This window comes from Monodelphis domestica, chromosome 8 (genome assembly GCF_027887165.1).
Source record: "Monodelphis domestica isolate mMonDom1 chromosome 8, mMonDom1.pri, whole genome shotgun sequence".
Taxonomy (NCBI): Eukaryota; Metazoa; Chordata; class Mammalia; order Didelphimorphia; family Didelphidae; genus Monodelphis; species Monodelphis domestica.
The window spans coordinates 178,670,774-178,690,333 of record NC_077234.1 but is presented as its reverse complement, the minus strand read 5'-3'; the positions used below and the strand labels follow the sequence as shown (position 1 = coordinate 178,690,333).

General features: G+C 34.4%; 1 protein-coding gene across 1 annotated transcript in view; it reads right to left on the bottom strand.

The window, feature by feature from the left end:
- Positions 1 to 19,560, bottom strand: part of MYO16 (myosin XVI) — a 727,392-nt gene that overhangs the window by 180,316 nt on the left and 527,516 nt on the right. The window contains exons 25-27 of the mRNA XM_001375684.5: positions 17,676 to 17,851; positions 15,120 to 15,200; positions 14,635 to 14,840 (exon numbers count right to left, since the gene is read on the bottom strand). Coding sequence (XP_001375721.4) covers positions 14,635 to 14,840; positions 15,120 to 15,200; positions 17,676 to 17,851 — 463 coding nt within the window. The remainder of the gene's footprint in view (positions 1 to 14,634; positions 14,841 to 15,119; positions 15,201 to 17,675; positions 17,852 to 19,560) is intronic.

Genomic DNA, 19,560 nt, shown 5'->3' with positions numbered 1-19,560 from the left:
CCATTTGAAGAAAAAAGTCACCAAGCCAGGTGAAAGTGTAATCCATAATCCAAATTCAAGTTGAAAAAGGATTGCCCTAAATGCCTAATAGATCAAGGTTTTCTTCATTATCTCACCCATGTCAATACCATACAGTAAGCATTAACATGAAGCAGTTCATGCTTGTAAGCATCTTAAAATAGAAGCTGGTAGACTGATCTTGGTAAGGAAAAGGTGAGTGAAATTAAAGTAAGGTCAGTGAGAGAAATGTGATCTATTGGAGCTGATTTTACAGAATCCCACATGTTAGAGACATAGCTATTTAGGTTAAGTTCTTGTGTTACTGCCTCTCTTCTCATACTTCTGACCATTAATCAAAGTAAAGTTAAACTTTGGCAATTTTATTATGTGGATTTAAGTTTCTATCTTTTGATCAACAGCTGAGGCAAATATTTCAATGCTGATTATTTTCATTTAATATTTTATTTTGTAATGACATTTTTTCCTCCCTCCTACCTACAAACAAAACCTTTGTAGCAAACGTGCAAAGACAAAAGAATTCCAACATTGGTCATGTCCAAATTATGTCTCAAACTGTACTGTGTGTCCATTGCTTCTTTTTTAAGGAGGTGGGTCAATTGTATGCATGCATGTTTCATCATTTGTTCTCTGACTATCTGAAAATATGATTGGTAATATGAGCTAATTCTGCAGTGATCAGAGTTCCTAAATCTTTCAGTGTTGATGCACACAGAACATATCAGTCAATTGTCCTCATTTTTTAAAAACGAATCTAATGCTATATTAACATGGCATCCTTGTAAAAGGGCTGTGAATTTGGAATCTCATGGAACCTGAGTTCACAGACCAGAAAAACTCCTTACTATGTTGGTGACATTATAGGTAAGTTATTTAACATCTTGGCTTATAGTTCTTAAATCAACTATAAAATGAAACTTTGGAGTTGATAATCCCTAAGGTCTAGTCCAGTTCTCAGTATATGATCACTATATTTCAAAGAGCTTGCAAAAGCACCTCACACAAAAGACTATTTTTTCTAGACCATCAGCATTAAGAAAACTGCAACAATAAAAGATGAGTGAGATTTTTGCCCAAGAGTGATTATGATGTGACATTTTAAACTGGATCTCTTATAGCATTACAAGTAAATGAATGTATGGAAAAAATAATTTCCAACACCTTCCATTTTTGTTTTTTAATCCTGTCAAAGTGAAGTTTAACAAAAGACAAATGATTTCCATGATAGATTTAATAAGGACTTTTTAAGTATGTACTATGCACAAAGCACTATCATAGAGTCTCAGGATACAAAGAATAAAATGAAATGTTCTGTGACCTATAGGATATTCTCCTATATTGATACAAGATATATACAGATAAATAAAATGGACAAAATTACTAATAGAACAGAATTTCCAGGGCAGAGGAAATGTTACCTAGGGAATCAAGATGAAAAAGCCAGTTACTAGACGATAAACGTGTGTGTATTATATATATGTGTGTGCATTGTATACACATGTATATATATACACATGTATGTTTACATAGATGTCCACACACATACATACATACATATATCCTTTGTAACTGAATTATTTTTTGATCGAATAAGGAAAAATGAGCAAATTCATTTCTCACTGTTGGTTTAGCATAAGCCTCTCAATACAGAAAGTGCTTACTCAATAATTTCTTTTTCCTTCGTTATCTATAGCTTTTTAAAAACAGTATATTCTATAAGTGTTCTCCCTAAGTGCTTTTAGCAGTGAATGGCAGTACAAGTTGATGTCATTAATCCTTGACTCCACCTTGGGTCTTCTTTCGATCTCATAACATATTTAAGTATTTCTAATTTAAAACAAGAGAACTTTCACACACTAACAACTGTATGAGTATAATCAACTCGATTACAAAATGAATTGTGTAATTTGGATGTAATGAGACTAGCAATGTGCTGAAGATGATGTAAAAAGAGGATAGCAGTGATTCAGAAGTTATTACTCAATCTATTTAATGAGCCTAAAGACTTAAGCATATTAAGGGGTCAAAAATGCCTTGGAGAAATAATGTAGTAAAGATTAAAATATGGTATGCTGAGAAAGGATTTTCTAAGCAGGAGACTAAATGGATCAAATACTGTGCTGTGGACAGAACACTAAGATTATATACTGGAGGAAGTAGGGTGTGGTGAAACAAGAACATGGTTTCATTTAAGAACCCTGGAGTAGAGCTGTGTGAAAATGGGCAGTCATTTCCCCTCTCTGAAATTCACCTTCTATGGAAAATGAGGATAACAATACTTCTCCGACTTCTCTTACCTAAGAGATTTTGGGGACAATGGTTTGTAAATCTTTAAACATCGAATATACATAGATGATGGTGATGATGATAATGGTAATGGTGATGATGGTAGTGATGACCTCTTTGCTCCTTTTCATCTATATTTTTTTGAAAGCTGTGAACATTTTTTTAGCTAGCAATAAAAAGGTTACAGGATTACTTCATTTGAGAGTTCCAAAAATTTTGGCTATAATGGCTCCTTAATTGGCATTATTTTTACATCAATCATTCTAGCATGAAAGTGTAGTCCTTCGTAAAGAGAGGATTACATGGTTGAGGTGTTCAGCTAAACATATTCTTGTAATTGTTTTTACAACTGTCCATACACACTCCATCACCTAGCTCCTTTGAGACAGATTTGCATGATGGCTAAGCAGAATTAGGGGAATGCTCTGTGACCCTGACCCTAAACAAAGTGAACTGGACTTTTCAGGGATATAGTTTAGTACAATGGAACAATAACTGAATGTGATTCAATGCTTTAACTAATTTTTTTTCCTCCGTTATATTCTGCACTGCTATCTAAGCATTTCAGTGTTCTTCCTTTGTTTTTTTAAAGACTCCAAAAAGCTTCAAGTTGATTACTCAACTCTTAGTGACATTTTGATTGGCTGCCCATTGACAGTAGGGAACATTTCACTTGGCATAGCAGAAATTAGGAAGTATACCAGTCTGGTAAGGCAAATACCAGTTACTTTTTCTTGCCTTGTACCTTTTGACCTCCCATATTATTTTACTAGATTCCATTGGACCTAGAAGAAGAAATCAGGTTAGATGATGGAGAATCTGTGGTCTATAATCAATTGAGCAATATGGAGTCGAGTCATCTTTTGTTTAATTTATAGATGAATTATACAAGTTATTGCTTAGCCTTCTGTTTCCTGTTTCACATTTCATAGAGAAGCTACAGATAGGCTTCCCTCCCACTCTTTCTTAAGTTTCAGAAAATGAGCCAATGCTGCAGGCAGGTTCATCAGAGACACTGCAGTTAGACTTGGCAAATCCTCCTGGAATCACATTTATCTTTTGCCAATTATATCTGGGCTGTCTGTTTTTACAGTATTTAATAGCTTCTGACCTTATTAATTCAAATTTTTATTAAAGATCCATTGACAGTAACTGGCATCACTTCCACATAACAACCCAAACTTCTAGAAGATTTCAACACAAGTCTATGATTCTTGGGGATCGTCTGGTGTACTGGGTAGCTGTTGCCTATTAGTTTTAATCCAAGAAGTAAAATGCATCTTCTTTGCTCCCTCCCCTCACACCCAATTTAATTCCATGGCATGACCTTTTACTAACAATTGTGTCATTTAAAAAGCTAAATGACTCAGACCTATTTCTAATAGGGATTTCATCCAATCACAATCTGAGAAAACTGATCATAATTCCTCCCCATGCCAAGCATAATATTAAAACCTTTAGTACTATTACTGAGTTGTTCCTTTGGTGTTTTTTTCTTTCCCAAACAAGGTCATGTCATTAAACAGTAAGCCTCTCTATTGAGTTATTTTGGTCCCACCCAAAGCATAACCAGGTTATTAAATAAAGGATAGTCATGGGATAAGCCTCAGGATGCATCAGAAATTGTGACGTTAAGGATGGAGAATTAACTCCCAGACTGCTCTTTCCTATATCTAAGAAAGGGTGAAACCTTGCAGGTGTGGGGAAAGGGGGAAAAAGGGATTCTGGACTGCTGGGTAACAATGTGAAAGTACTATTTCTCATATATAACATACCACACACCATTTCTGTTTCTTTGCATAGACTGTGACCCCTGCTAATATTCATTTACTTCCTCATCTCTAGCTTTTAGAACTTTCAGATTCCTTCAAGGTTCATTTCAAATATCATCTCCTTCAAGAGATTCTTCATTATTGATCCTATTTATAAAATGACTTCATATGTTTTGATTGTATATCCTATTTATTTATCATTATAGCATAAACATCTCAAAGGAAAGAGCAGCTGTTTTTGTTGTTCATGTTGTTCTTTGCCTCCCCAGTACCTAGGACTGTTCCTGACATAGAGTAGATAGTTAATACATGCTTGTTGAATGGAATAAAATGGAAATAATTAAAGAACTCACAATAAACATGCTAGAGAAATCTACTGGGGCATATAGCTAGGAACATGGCAGTCCATAAACTCATTTTTATAAGTATTTTTGGTGGATAAATGTCAAGTGTGAGTTAACATGAGTGATTATAGGAAAATAGGAAAAAAAACAACAAAATGAGAATAGAGAATAGTGAATCATACAACTAGTTTGGAATAAAAAGAATACTGTGAAATACTGTTGGGATGGTAAGTTGGAACTCTATTAAAGATAGCCTTGAATACCATAATGAGTTCATCCTTAATTCTTTAGGTAATAAGGAACCATAAAGGTTTTTACATAGATCAATAAATGATCAGATTGTTCAAAGATTTTGGTAACATTAATGTAAAAGGTAGATTGTGAAGTGGGAGTGGGAACAGCACTTAGCCTGATAAGAAGAGAGAGCATCTAAGAGTCTATTACAGCCATCTAGCCTAGATGAGAATGGTTGCAATGAAAGAGGAAAGAGGGGACAGGAACAAATGAAATCTTGATTGTAAGTAACAGATACGATTCTCAATTTCCCCCAAAGTTTTGATAGATTAAAACTGCATGAAGACTTTTGATCTACTTTGAGAGAGTCATTTTCTTTGCACTTGTCACATTCTGCCTTATACTACAGATACTTATATACAGATAACTGGATTCGATTTTTGGCTCTGATATTTATGATGTGTTTCCTTAGGAAAGTCACATAAGTAATTGATATTTAGTTTTCCTCATCTGGGAAAGGGTAATAAAGATAACCAACATTTATAAAACATTGTAAGGCTTCTAAAGACCTGTATATAGATCATCTCATTTGAGCCTTACAACTACTCAATCAGTAAGAATTCAGTAAGTGCCTACTATGTGCCATACTACTCAGCTCTAGGGATATAAAAAAGAGGCAAAAGCCAGTCTCTACCCTTAAACAGTTTACCTAATGAGGTAATTAATGAGATAACAACTTATTGTCCTTATTTAGAGGTGAAAAATAAAGCACAAAGAAGTTACCCAAGTGAATGAAGGGATGAAGTTGAAAAAGTGTGCTTATTATGAATAAAGCATTGTGTTAAGTGCTGAAGATTCAAATAGAACAGTAGAGAATGCTCCTGCTCTCAAGGAGTTCACATTTTAATGGGAGAGAAAATACACAGAGAAGTCAGATAGAAAGGTTCCATGGTCCTTAGGATGCAGTGACAAAGCAGCCACTTTAATGCCATTTTCAATGATCACAAAGATATTGTTAAAAGGCAGAATTTAAGAAAAGCAAAAAAGGAAAGAATAATTTCAGCAGACATTAACGGGATGATTTTGTGGAGTAAGTGGCACATGAGTTGAGCCTTGTAGGAAGAGAAGGATTCAGAAAGTCAGTCACAAGGAAAGAGTGAAATTCAGTCATGGGAGACAGTCTACACAAATGCATCAAGGTAGGCATGTTGAGAATTTTAGGTAACAGTGAGTGGTCCAGCTTGTCTGAAACAAAGTGCTGGAGAAGGAGTAATGTGTAATACCACTGTAAGGTCAGATCAAGATTCTGGAAAGCCTTAAATAAATAGTGGAGGAGTTGGCACTTTATTCTAGAGGCAATAGGGAGCTATTCATATTTTCTGAGTAGGGGTAACTGTCTGACATGTCTAAGGAAGATTGTGTAAGTTGTGCAAGGAGCACCTGCAGTTAATATATTTTAAACAATAATCTTTTGGTTTCTTGGTCTTTCCTACACACAATTCATCCTTTACAGTCTTTTGTATCAGAGGTCACTCTCAGATTCACAAAGCTAGAGAAGAGTAGACATTCTCCTCCTAACTGCTACACCCAGAAGACTCTTCACCCTGCAGCATCCTTTCCACTCTGGAAATCTGTGCAGTCCATTTTACTATTTTCTTCCCCCATTGTTCTGATCTACTGATTTTCACAAACACTGCCCATCGTCTTTCTTTCAGCTCACCTGTCCTGACAACTATAATAGAAACTGAATTATGTAAAGAGAAAAATAACTTCCATCTTAATGGGGCAGGTTCCTGTAAAATACTGATCTCACGATCATTCAACCTCCTTTTCTCCATAATCTCTTTTCTCCATTCATTTCAGTGAAATGCCATTAGGGATACAAAATAAACTTTACTACATTTTGAAATTTTTCATCAAATATGGTACTTAAAATGTGGAAATTCCAATTTTCTGATCAAACTTCCTATTTTTTCACACATTTGCTTTTCTAAATCTCCTCTTAATTCTTTCTGTGACCACCAATCCTTTGATCTAGCTCTATTCTCCCGGTTCATCTTCCTCACTTTGTCTTCATTAGCTTTATACTGGTCCTAAGCTCCCTGGTTCATCACTTCAACATTTCAGTAGTTTATAAAAACTTGCTTTTCATCCTGACCTTCAGCCATTTCCATACTGTGACTCCTAGTCCCCAGGCAACATCTATTATCTGACTTCTATGTTTCTGTTTCAGGGCTGCTGAATATCAACAAAGTAAATCATGAAATTGAGCTGACTTCATTTCCTATAAGAACTGATGTAAAGAGAAGTAAGCAGAAACTAGAACCCAATATACCCAATGGCTACAACAAATTAAATGCAAGGAACTACAACACCAACATAAGAAACTTGTTTTTATGTAATTATAATGATCAAGCTTTATCACAAAGAAGAGAAGAGAAAATAATCCTCATTCCCTTTATTGACAAGAAGTATGGGATTTTGTATATAATATCAGATTTAATTGAATTGTTGTTTGGTTCTGTGGAAATTTTCCCCCTCCATTTCCTTTTTTTTTGGTAGAAAGAAATAAATGGTACAAGAACAAGTATATTTGCAAGTGAAGGTGATTTTAAAACAGTCATCAATAACAATTTTAAAATAATTATGTTTAAATTATTTTTAAAAATCATTTGTCTGGATCAAAGATCTGCAATGGTTCTCTGCTGCCTTCTGAGTAAAGTTCAAAATACTTTGAATACGTATAATTCTCTATACAATCTAGCTATATGTTATCTATCTAACTGTCTACTCCCTTCCTTGCATTTTATGATCCAGACAAAATACAATCATCTGCCTTCTGTAATTTCTTGCTTCTGTGACTACTCACATGAACAGATATCCTGGAAATGGCTTCTACCCTTTTTTCATTTTTGCTGACAATTTTTCACAATTTTTCATTCCTATCCATCCCAAAGGAAATACCATCACCTCCTCCATGAAGATTTTCTTGATCTCCACTAAACTTCTTTTCTTCTTTTAAATCACTTAATTTTCTAATTCACTTATAATATGCTGTGCATTAAAATTATGTTTATCTTATTTTCCACTTAGGCCACATTTACTTGAACTTTGAATTCCCTAGAACCCAGCATAGTGGTCAACATGTCTAGGTCCCTAAAATATGTATAAGTAAATGAGTGAACAAATTCATTTGATGCCTTCTCTTCTCCAACTTAAGTGCCACTAGTAATCTCACACATTTTTTTCAAACTCTTCAACATTTGCATTTTTCTTCCCTACATGTTCTACTGTTTGTAAATATCCATTTTAAAATGAGGTACTCAAAATAAACACAATAATTCATATTTCTCAGGTTAAGTGCTTAATGTGGTGGACTCAATACCTTCATTAGAGTTCAAAATTATACATTTTTTAATGCAGAGCAGACTGCATTATTATTTTTAAAGCACCTGTGTTATTATTATAATTTATATCAAACTTGTCAAATATGACTACATTTTCATCTGAACTGCTACCAAAGTAGAATTTGTTAATTTTGTGCCCTTCAATTGATCTATTAAAATATTAAATGAAGGATTTAATTTTTATCTCTGCGATATTGCACCTTGTTGATTTGGGCCCATTATTCCTGCCACTCAAGATTTTAATCAATTTTGATTCTGTCATGTAACATATTGGCTATTCTTCCCAGCATTGTGTCAAGAGTAAATTTGATAAGTATTTTTTCAATGTTTTATTTAAGTTCTTGGTAAACTAAATCAGTTAAGACTTGTTTATTAAATTTCCCTGACTCAGTGATATTGTTAATCCAAAGTAGCAAAGAACACATGAGTACTTAAGCTATTAAACATATTTGCATGTTTTGAGAAACAAATTTATTTTAATAATAACTTGTTATTTAACAATGAATAGTAATCTATATCATTTTAGGACTTACAAAGTGCTTTCCAAAACAATCCTATGAAGAGAAATTAGAAGTCTTATTATCCCCATTTTACCAATAAGTAAATCAGAAACCCAGGTCATACAGCAAGTAACTTTAAGAGCCATTATTCTTTTGAAATTGAAATTAGAAGCTGAGTGACTAAGCCACATGCAAAGTATTTCCTAAATGTGACGTATCCATAGAAATATTAGGATTAAGGCAGAGTGTGAGTACAGCTCAGGATTCAGGGAACTAATCATCACATTATTCTTTCTTAGGCACCAGTAGTAATTAATTAAAAACAAATAGTCTCAAAACTATACTAGATGTTGGCCCTTCGGGAGTCAGAGGAAGTGAAACCTCGTAGTGTCGCCATGTTTGCTATTAGAGGACTCTAAAGGGTGACCAGCCCTTATGGAATGGCCATTCTTAGCCCCATGGCAAACTTCCATTTCTCACTTCCTTTCACCTTCTGCTCTAGAGTCACCATTAAATAATTGATTGGTGAACAATGAAGGTCATCAAAGACAGCATTGGCGGATAGCCACAAAGGAAAAAATGTCAGTAATAAGCCATAATGCCTTCCTCAAGAACAGGGTATGCCAGACCAAATGTATTTTCTTTGTAGAAATGATAGTTAAACTAGTAAATGAGAGGATTCATAAGTTTTAGTCAAGTTTTTATAGAGTTTTGCTCATCCTATTTTAGTGGAGAAGATGGGGAGATTTGAGTAGATATTAATACAGTTAGATAGACTGAAACTCCCCTGCCATCTTCTATCAGCTCTATTGCCGCCGCATATCTATCATATGGTTACCCTCTTGCCCAACCCCATCCTCTCTCATTTTCCAGTTTGGGAACCATAATAAAATCAATACTGCCATTGCTATTGGAAAGGGCATGTCCATCCTTTGCTCCACGCATCATCCCCTCTAACTTTCTAAAACTAAATACTTCTTTCTGGACATCACTTCCTTATATATGTCTTGCCTCCCTCCCAAATAGAATGTGAGATCCTTGAGGAAAGAAAGTGCAATTTAAAAATTATTTTCGTATTTGCATTTTCAACTCAATACAATTTCATTGTGCCTTTGATTCATTTAAGCCTTGGACTGGATCAATAAAGAATGTTGTCTAGAATTTCCTGGGTGGATTTCTCCTTGGCTGACTGAAGATTTGCGCTTTTTTACACTATATATTTACACGTTTGTATACACACACATATATACAGATATGTGAATGTGCAAATAAAAATAATTTGTATGAGCTCTTTCCAAGATGTATACATACTGGCTATGTATATGAGGAAACTGGTGGAAGGCATTTCCTCCTTTTAGTGGAACAAGGAACTCACAAGGAGGAAACTCCCTCTTAACAGTGCAAATCAGCAATTGCTCCACAACTTCAAGAGTTATCTCGGGGTACTGCGATGTGATTTGACTAGGGTCACCCAGCCAGTATAGCTCAGAGCTGAGATTCAAACCCATGTCTTACTGAATACAAGGCTAACTCTCCATTCACTAGAGTAGGTAAAATATATACATGGCATTTACACATAAACATAGATTACAAAGTACATATATGCCTGGCAAATTATTGTCATACTTAATGTGACTGCAAAGAAGCAACAATAGCTATGGTTGTTCTATCAGTTTTCAGCAATAGCTAGCAATTTGTTTTTCCTTTTAACTCTTCTGAATTTTTAATAGATATTGCTCTTATTTTAATCAGCCACCTATCTTATCATTATCTTTCTTAGATCTTTCTCTTCCTCACTGTATTATTTGTAGCTATTATCTACTTGATGCTTTTTCTTCTATTTTTTCTTTCTTGAATACCTAGAAATAAGTTAATTAACTTCAACAAATAAGTAGAGTGCTCCTCAGAAGAAAATATCCAAATCTTTTAAAGAAACCTAAGATTTAGGATAAATATAGATCTCATAGGATAAACGTATCATTTATATGGAAAGGCTATTTAAGGAATTAAATCTTAACCAGAAGTTCCAAATAACAGGAAAATCTTTGATATCTTTGCTGCATGAAATTTTATAAGAAGATAGAAATAGCTGTAATTTTTTTCCAGTTGTTTCACATTTTATTCTATTTAGCAAGAAGAATGATCTACATTTTAAAAATTGCTACATTGCAAGCCATGGTACATTAAACAGGATTACAATTTGTCTGCATTGGTATCTTAAAGTGTTCCAATTCTCTATCATATGTGTATACGACTTAGGCAATCAATTTAAATTGATTTTATGTGGGGCCTTTCCATGAGACAGAGACAATCTTGTGTTTTCAAAGGCTATGCTAGCACTATGCAAGCTCAGCCAGATTTTCCAAGTGTAAAAAGGGTTTGAGTCTGAGTCAAGAGAATAACTGCCACTATTACCAAGTCTCAGCCTAGCTAAAAATGGAGGAATACATATCTGAAATGCGGAGTACTTAGTGATGATTTTGGTAAAGGTGGAGGGAAGGGGGCTTTGGCAACTCATAAGACAAAAGAACATGCACAATGGCCCTTAGTCCTGCATAGCATAACTCTGTCCCTTCTATCTAAATCAATGATGGTGATAAGACTGGTTGAAATGAGGCCAGAGTATGTAAAGAGTATATATTTCTTCGACTATCAAAAGATATAATACAGCATCACAAGAATGTCTAAATTCCCTTTGGGCATGATTTATAAGATGGCACAAAATTTGGAAGCTCGTGGTCATTGGTCAAAGTAGTTAAAATGCCTCACAAAATGTATAGGATTTTTGAAATATTGCTATAGATTTTGCCCAGGTTAAAAAGTGCACTTTGGAATTCATCCAGTTTCTTAGTGTGTGATTAACCCTCAATCAAATATACTGGACACCAACTCATTGTTCAATAAATACTTCTAAAGTGAATGCTTGTCCTACATGAATATCTTGAAGTGTTGACCAAAATACTGAAGTGTAGTATTCTATTATTCACAATAATTGCATAACATAGTCTTATAGAACTCTTATCTAATACCATCTCATTAATAACCTTAGTGAGAAAAAGAACAAATTAATGTGATGACCTTTTACCTTCTAAATTAATTTAAAACATTATTTATAAAAGGTTCAAGCAAGGTGATAATTTATAAATTTGGTATTTTCTTCAATAGTGAAGAAAGTTACTATCTATTCTATAATTTCAATTCATTCTCCCTATGCAAGTTTCAAATCCTCAAAACTAAACTCCGCTCTCACATATGACTCTTGAGACCAACAAGTCCCATCCTGACTTCTTTGTTTCTAATAAAGGAAGCAACATTTTTCTTTGTCACCCATTTGAAGTACTGAATCAACTTTTTGATTCTTCTGTCTCTTAAATGTAAGTTGCTAATCAGTCACCATTCATACATTTGCAGTATTGCTTACATTCACCTCATCCCTGTCTTTTTGCATTGCAACCAATCATTGCAGGTTCTCTATAACTTTGGACCTGTGTATTTTAAGAGCCTCCCTCTTTGTGGTGGCAAAGAACTGGAAACTGAGGAGACAGTTATCAATTATGGGATGACTAAACAAGTTGTAGCATATGATTGTGATCGAATATGACTTTTCCATAAGAAAAAATGAGCAAGTTAATTTTTTAAGTATTTTTCCAAGCTTACATGATTCATGTTCCCCCCCTCTTTTTTCCTTTTCCCCTCCCAGAACCAACAAGCAATTCCATTGGGTTATACATATAGTATCATTCAATACCAATTTACCATATTATTCATTTTTGTAAGAGTAATCTTTTAAAAACCAAAACCCCACATCCAATACCCATTGTGTGATTAATCAAATGTTTTCCTTCTGTTTCTACTCCCACAGTGCTTTCTCTCGATGTGGATAACATTCCTTCTCATAAGTCCTTTAGGATTGTCCTGGATCCTTGCATTGCTATTAGTAGCAAAGTTAAGTACGTATGATTGTCCCACAATGTTTCAGTTTCTGTGTAAAATGTTCTCCTGGTTCTACTCATTTTGCTCCACATAATTTCATGGAGATCTTTGCAGTTTGTATAGAAATCAAGCAGTTTTTCATTCCTCATTGCACAATAGTATTCCATCACCATCATATGCCACAATTTTTTTAGACATTCCCCAATCGAGGGACATCCACTCATTTTCCAATTTTTTGCCACCACAAAGAGCACAGCTATGAATATTTTTGAATAGACATTTTTATTACTATCTCTTTGGGGTACAAACCTAGTAGTAGTATTGCTGGATCAAAATTTATTCATTCTTTTAAAACCCTTGGGGCATAATTCCAAATTGCCTTCTAGAATGATTGGATCAATTCATAACTCCGCCAATTTTGCCACATCTCCTCCAACATTTATTATTTTCCTTTTCTGTCATATTGGCCGATCTAGGAGTGAGCTGGTATCCTTAGAGGTGTTTTTATTTGCATTTCTCTAATCAGGAAGGATTTAGAACACTTTTTCATGTGGCTATTGTTAGTTTTGATTTCTTCATCTGAAAACTGCCTATTCATATCCTTTGGCCATTTGTCAGTTGGGGAATGGTTTGATTTCTTATACATTTTACTTAGTTCTTCATATATTTGGGAAATTAGACATTGTCACAGAAGTTTTTTTATTATTTTCTCCCCAGTTTGTTGCTTTCCTTCTAAATTTTGTTGCATTAGTTTTGTTTACACAAAAACTATTTGAGCAGGTTAATTAAAAAAAAAACATAGGAAGACCTATATGAAACTATGAAAAGTGAAGTGAGCAGAATGAATAGAACATTATATGGAACAAGATGAATATTGAATGATTTGTGCATATCCACCTCCAGAAAAAGAACTAATAAACAGAAATAAGCAAGATACAGTTTTATATTTTTTTAAAAAGAGCCTCCCACCTCATCTTCCCCCCTTTCATTCTCTCTCTTTTCCAAATCAGCATTCTTATCAATGACTGTATAAATTTTCTGTCACATTGATCATGACATTCTCCTGCTGACAAACCTTCAGTTGCATCTATCTATAGGTATACACAATGCATGGGCAGTGTGTGCTGGAACACCTTGGTTGACACAGTCCAAAATACACGCACATTTATCATTGATGTTCCTCCTCTATTCCCCAACTTTACTTTTTCCTTTCTTGGTCCTTCTTACTGCCACACTTTATATTAGCACGATGGCCTCCTAGCTAATCATACTACATACAATCCACTTCCCCTTCTACTTCATTCTATACACTTTCATATCAACAGATCTTACAAACTCTTTCCCCCTACACTAGGCTGACTCTCCAGCCTGGCATCCATTTTTCAGTGTCTTTATCTTTGTTCTTATTCATCCCTTTATACATCATCTCAGTTGAGCAGAATGTGAGCCAAGAGTCCTGACCCAGACTGGAGAATAACTAAACTCTTGCCCTCAGAGAAGGGGAGCAGCCAGGGGTTGATGCTTGCCTCGGGTGGGATGATTCACCAGGGCTGATGCATACATGTGCAAGTTTCTTAATAACATCCTTCCTTACCTTTGTCTACCTAAATCCTATGTATACATCAAAGAACATTTTGAATGTCTCTTCCTTCGTGGATATTTCCCTGATTCCACACTAGTGTGACTGTCCTTTGAACTACTCAACCACTTGTTTTCTATTCTCTAACTTCTCTTACTCTGCTTTGAACTATGGTCTTTGTGTGTGTTTATCTAGAACTATTTGTGCTACTAGATAGAAAACATCTTTTAGTCAGAAACTATGTATGTGTTAATTACATTCCCTTCAATGCCTAACATAGCATAAATTTTATTAAATACTTATTGAATGAATTTCATTTTTGCCTACTTCCTACAAGTTTTAGGGGTTTTGAAGGGTGAGGAAGAGCTTCAACAACCTATTGCTCTTTGGCTGTGGTTTTCTCGCTTTAAAATCTATGCTCAGTGAAAAAAGTTTTTCTTTAAAGCTGATTTGAGAACTCATCATAAACAATATCACAACACTTTGATAGCCCTTGTATAATATCGCAGCATGCTCTGTGCATAGGTAAAAGAAGCTTTTATCCAGCTCAAAAGACTTTACCTTGACAAGAAATCATTGAAGGAGAGGCGGACTGGGTATCCATAACGAATGATCTTCACCATCTCTAAGACCCCAATATATTGTAGCTGGGCAGACACATAAAAATTATCGAAAGTATCTGGCAGCTTAGAGTTATTGGGCTTGATACAATGAATAAAATGTGGTGTGCCCTTCTGAAGTTTCCCAATGATATCCATGAGGGATTTCTATGGAGAGAAGTAAAATCCAATTGATTCTCAGAGGAACACAATGATTGACAAGAATGCAGTTTATAGTGAAATTTTGCAGCTTCAAATTATCTGATAGTTACAGGGCACTATTTTTGCTTTAAAGGTTAATATAAATATTTAAGTTAATTTTATGAGTCAAATGGGAGGAAAACCATTGATGTGCTAATCAAAGTGCCCGTTTTTAGTATATTTGTATGTGTTATTTTTACAGCATCTAGTCAACTAAACAACAACAACAACAACAAAAACACTTGCCCTGAGTTGTGATGCCACTGTGACTGGACCTCCTCTTTCTAGTCTCTGCAGAAATGTAGAAGTTCCTTTCTTTTTAAACATCTGCCAGGGGGAAAGAAAGAACAAGTGAGAAAAATTTTAACTGAATTTGGAAAAGGTAACACATAAAAATCTGTTGTAGCTACATACAGATTTATAGCATAAATTCTGAAATCAGAACCAGTGCATTTTGGGAAATTTTAATATATGTCGGTGGGGGGAATGACCCAGTGAATACCCAAAGAAATTTTCTTTTTTGGAGCAGTGACTTTTCAAGAAACAGAGTGTTTTCTAAGTCAGATCAACTGATTTATTTTGACAAGAGCACAAATATACATTTGGACCTGAAGTGACTCAAATAATGTTGCAGCTCTATATGTATACTCTATACAAAATCATTCTGATAATTTGGCTAGAATAGTAACACATAGTTTTCATTATAGGTAGCCTTCCAGAGGACAAAAGAGAACTTTGTTTTGTGAAGAAGCATCTTAATATCATTAGATTATATCTGATTATATCTTTAAATTTAGCTCTAGTTAGTGACAAAGTAGATGTACTATTTGATGTCTTTATAGCTGTATATTTTTTTTTACTAATAAAATACATAAGTACTTGCCTTCTGAAGAATGATAACAATTTGGTGCAATGGCATATAACAAATAACGTAATGTTATAGTAATTGAAAAAAAAATTCCCATATGTTGAAATTGAAGGGGTTTGGGAGGAATAAAACTTAGAAAGCATTTTAGGGAAAAAAGATTTTGAAGAAAAAAGGACATAGGGACAATTGATTATATTTCACCCAATAGTATGTTGGTTGTCTAATTTAACATTTTAATTCAGTAAGTTAAACAGGTCTAAAATATTTGGTCTATAATCTGGAGATCTAAAAAGCTCAATCTATAAAAGTAAAAGGATAATTAGCTAAATTGCTCTAGTTAGGGTGAAAGTAGAAATTCAAAACAACTCTTTGCATTAATTAATTTTGAACTATTTCTATTATAAGAAGAGCAGATCAACTTCACTGAGATGAATAAAACAAGTCAAATTGTCCTAATGAATGATAATTTTCAGACAAATGTGGTAAGGTGGTCAGGTTTGAAAACAATCTGTATACAAACAGAACTGTAGGTGTGGTGCCCAATTACAAGACTATGCAAGATACCACTTTTGCACTGTGTCACAAAAGCTGAGACACAGGATTAAAATGTTCCCTAGGAAAGAAATATAAGAATGGAGATAGAGTAAGTTCATGTAAAAGTGTGAGAGAAAGGGAATGCTCCTATTAAGTGAATATTATCTCTTCAAATTAGACCCTTTGGTTTCTTCTTACTGGGCCAAAGCAGCTACTGGCATTGATTTAACTTGAGAAGTATGGGTTAAGAAACTGGATTGCATTTGGATTTGGGAGAAGAATAATGGAAACTATGCCACCACATTTTGTCCTTATAATAAGTAATTTTTAAAAAGTATAATCAAATACATAGTTTGCTGAATTTTCCATTGCTATGTTGATAAAAGATTCAAGAGAGACTAAAAGGCATATAAATATAAACAAAGTAATACATTTTTTATAGAAACTGTCACTTCCCAAGGATGGAATTTACTAAAAATTGTTTGTCAGCATTAAAATATGTACTTTGAAGGAATTTTCATTCTTAAGCTACTATGTGCTGAAAAATTATTTTCCATCCATGACCAAAACTATAAAATGTTTCTGACACAATTCTAAAATTCAACTAAGGTTTTGTTTCAATAAGTATAACAAATGCATTCCAACTAGGCATTTGACATTATTTCTATAATTGGTTGTGCTGGATATCTTCTCAATAAATAGTTCCCTAAATTTTTACAGTTTGGGCAGAGGCAAGAAAGGGGAATGAAGACACATTAAGACACTGAATTCAAAAACTATCCTAGATTGCTTCAACAATACCAGTCAATTCTTAATTCTGCTTATAGTTCCATGTTGTTCTGCCAAATAGGCAGAAGATTCAGACAGATTATATGGAGATATATTCTTGTACAGAACAAATATAAAGTCAAATTTAAGTAGGAGGAAAAGTTAAATACCTTAAAAATAAACTTAAAATATAAAGCTCTAGTCCATGAAAAATACACCATGTCTGAACAAGAAACTACAATTTATTGTTTGGAGACCAAAAACCTCTGAAGTGATTAATGTCAACAGAATGAGGAAGCTGTGTTTATCCCTCTAAGCCAACTGTCCCTGAAGTTACTTCCCATTCATCAAAAAGACAGCCATAGAGATGAAACATAAATAGGATGTTGCACAGACAACCAATAAAATTATTAATATTGTATTTGCTATTGAATTTCCACTATACTGTATTGTCCTGGGAAGAAAGTAAATTTCATAACTTTTTTCTCCAATTTTTTTCAATGACTCTAGATAGTCATTGTCTCCCTCCATTTGCATCACATGGAGGAAGAGAGGGCTGAGAGAAGAACTAAGGCAACTAAGGCAAATGAATGAAGCATCTGATAGGGAAAAAGGTCACAGAGGATTCTTACCTTGCTGAGTTCTAGGTATTTCTTTGTTTCACTGGTAACTGAGGCAGCTGGAGTTTTTTTACTCAACATGATAGATCTGGACCATCGAACTTTGAAGGAAGGATAGGGAGATACAAGGGACCCTGTTTGCGTCAGTTTGGACTGGAACAATTGATTGATCACTATGTTTTCACTTGCTGGAAGATAAATAAGTGTATAGGGTAAGTAGAGATACAAATATTTCATATAACTCTTAAATTTGTTTGCCAATGTATATGCCTAGGTCATGGAAAGAATCTTTGAGGCAGCTTCACCTTGAATTTTCCATGTCAACTGTTGCCTTAGTCTATGATTTTTCATTTCCCTAATACAGACACATAAGCTGATGATCCTTGTCCAAAGCGCCCAACCCTGCTCATGCTCTGAGACTTTTACAGAAAGTCTATAGGAAGCTCCTACCATCTCATGGAGCCTTCATCTAATTATCAAAAACCATTCAGGAGGCTGATATTGTCTTGCAATTTGGGCCCCCTTGACGAAGTCCTATTCTTTTATAACCTAGACTCTTTGACATAGGTTCCTGATCCCTGCTTGGATTCTTGAATTCTGGGCTAGGAACTTTAGTTAGACTAAAGAATCTCTACTTGTTTCTTCTAGTCTTAGGTGACATCTTTGAATTTGGTCACCAGGTCACCTAATATAGTATCTGCCCACAATGATTCTTTCTAGTTAAATCTCAATCCTATTCTTTTTTGTTGAGTCTATCTTTTTGTCATTCAAGAAAAAAATGATATTATCTCTAATGATTTCCAGAGTTAGTTATAGGTAAAGAGAATTGACTCTTTTCTGTAGTAGTGGCAAAAAAAAATATCCTTTCAGAAAATGCCTAGTGCCCCCCCCCTCTTTTTTTTCTTACAAAAAGAGTTAAGGCACATAAATCTTTCTAGCTCTGTGATCACATTGCTACTTCCCTGCTTCTAGGAGGACTTAGAATGTGAATGAATGGTTGTTTATTTTATTTACAAGCTTGAGTATGTTATTTATGTGCATGTTTTCAACAGGAGAACAATTTAATCTCTTATTTTAGGGTAGGGATTTAGTGACACTTCATGGGTGCAAATCACTGCAGCTATAACTTTAAAGTTCCTCTACTTTCTACTTTTAGAGAAAGACAGCACAGAGCTAACACAAATGAATGTGATTGAAACAAACCAAAATAACAATGTTATCTTTTAATCGATATTGTAATTAAATAAAAGGATCAATTCCATATATAGCAATTAAACCTTGTTGACCTAGTCCCTGGGCAGGAAAATGTAAACAAGAGGTGAAAAGTATATGAATCAGTCCTCAAATTAAAAAAAAAATAAGCTTACACAAATATTAAAAAGGGGCAAAAAATTCCTGAATTGGGAATCATTGGATTCTGAATGGGGAAGATTTGGTTTTGAATCATTATTCTAACACTTATTTCCTATGTAGTCTTAGATATACTATTTTACCTCTTTAAGCCTAAATTTCATAATGTACAAAATGATAGAATTGAACAAGATGGTCTTTAAGGTTCCTTCAGCAATAAATCTATGGCCATTCAAAAAAAAGTTCCAAATCACGCAATTGACTGATTCCTCCTTTCCTCTATAAAACATTATCAATTCTGGGGGCAGCTAGGTGGTTCAGTGAATTGAGAGCCAGGCCCAGAGATGGGAGGTCCTGAGTTCAAATTTGGCCTCAGACACTTCCTAGCTGTTTGATGCTGGGCAAGTCACTTGACTCCCATTGTCTAGCCCTTACTCACCAGTCCAACTCCATTTATGGAGGAGTAAATAATGGTCCAAATGGATTACAATGGCAAAAATGGCTTTGAACCTAGATCTGACTCTAAATATTAGTATTTTTTCTAGTT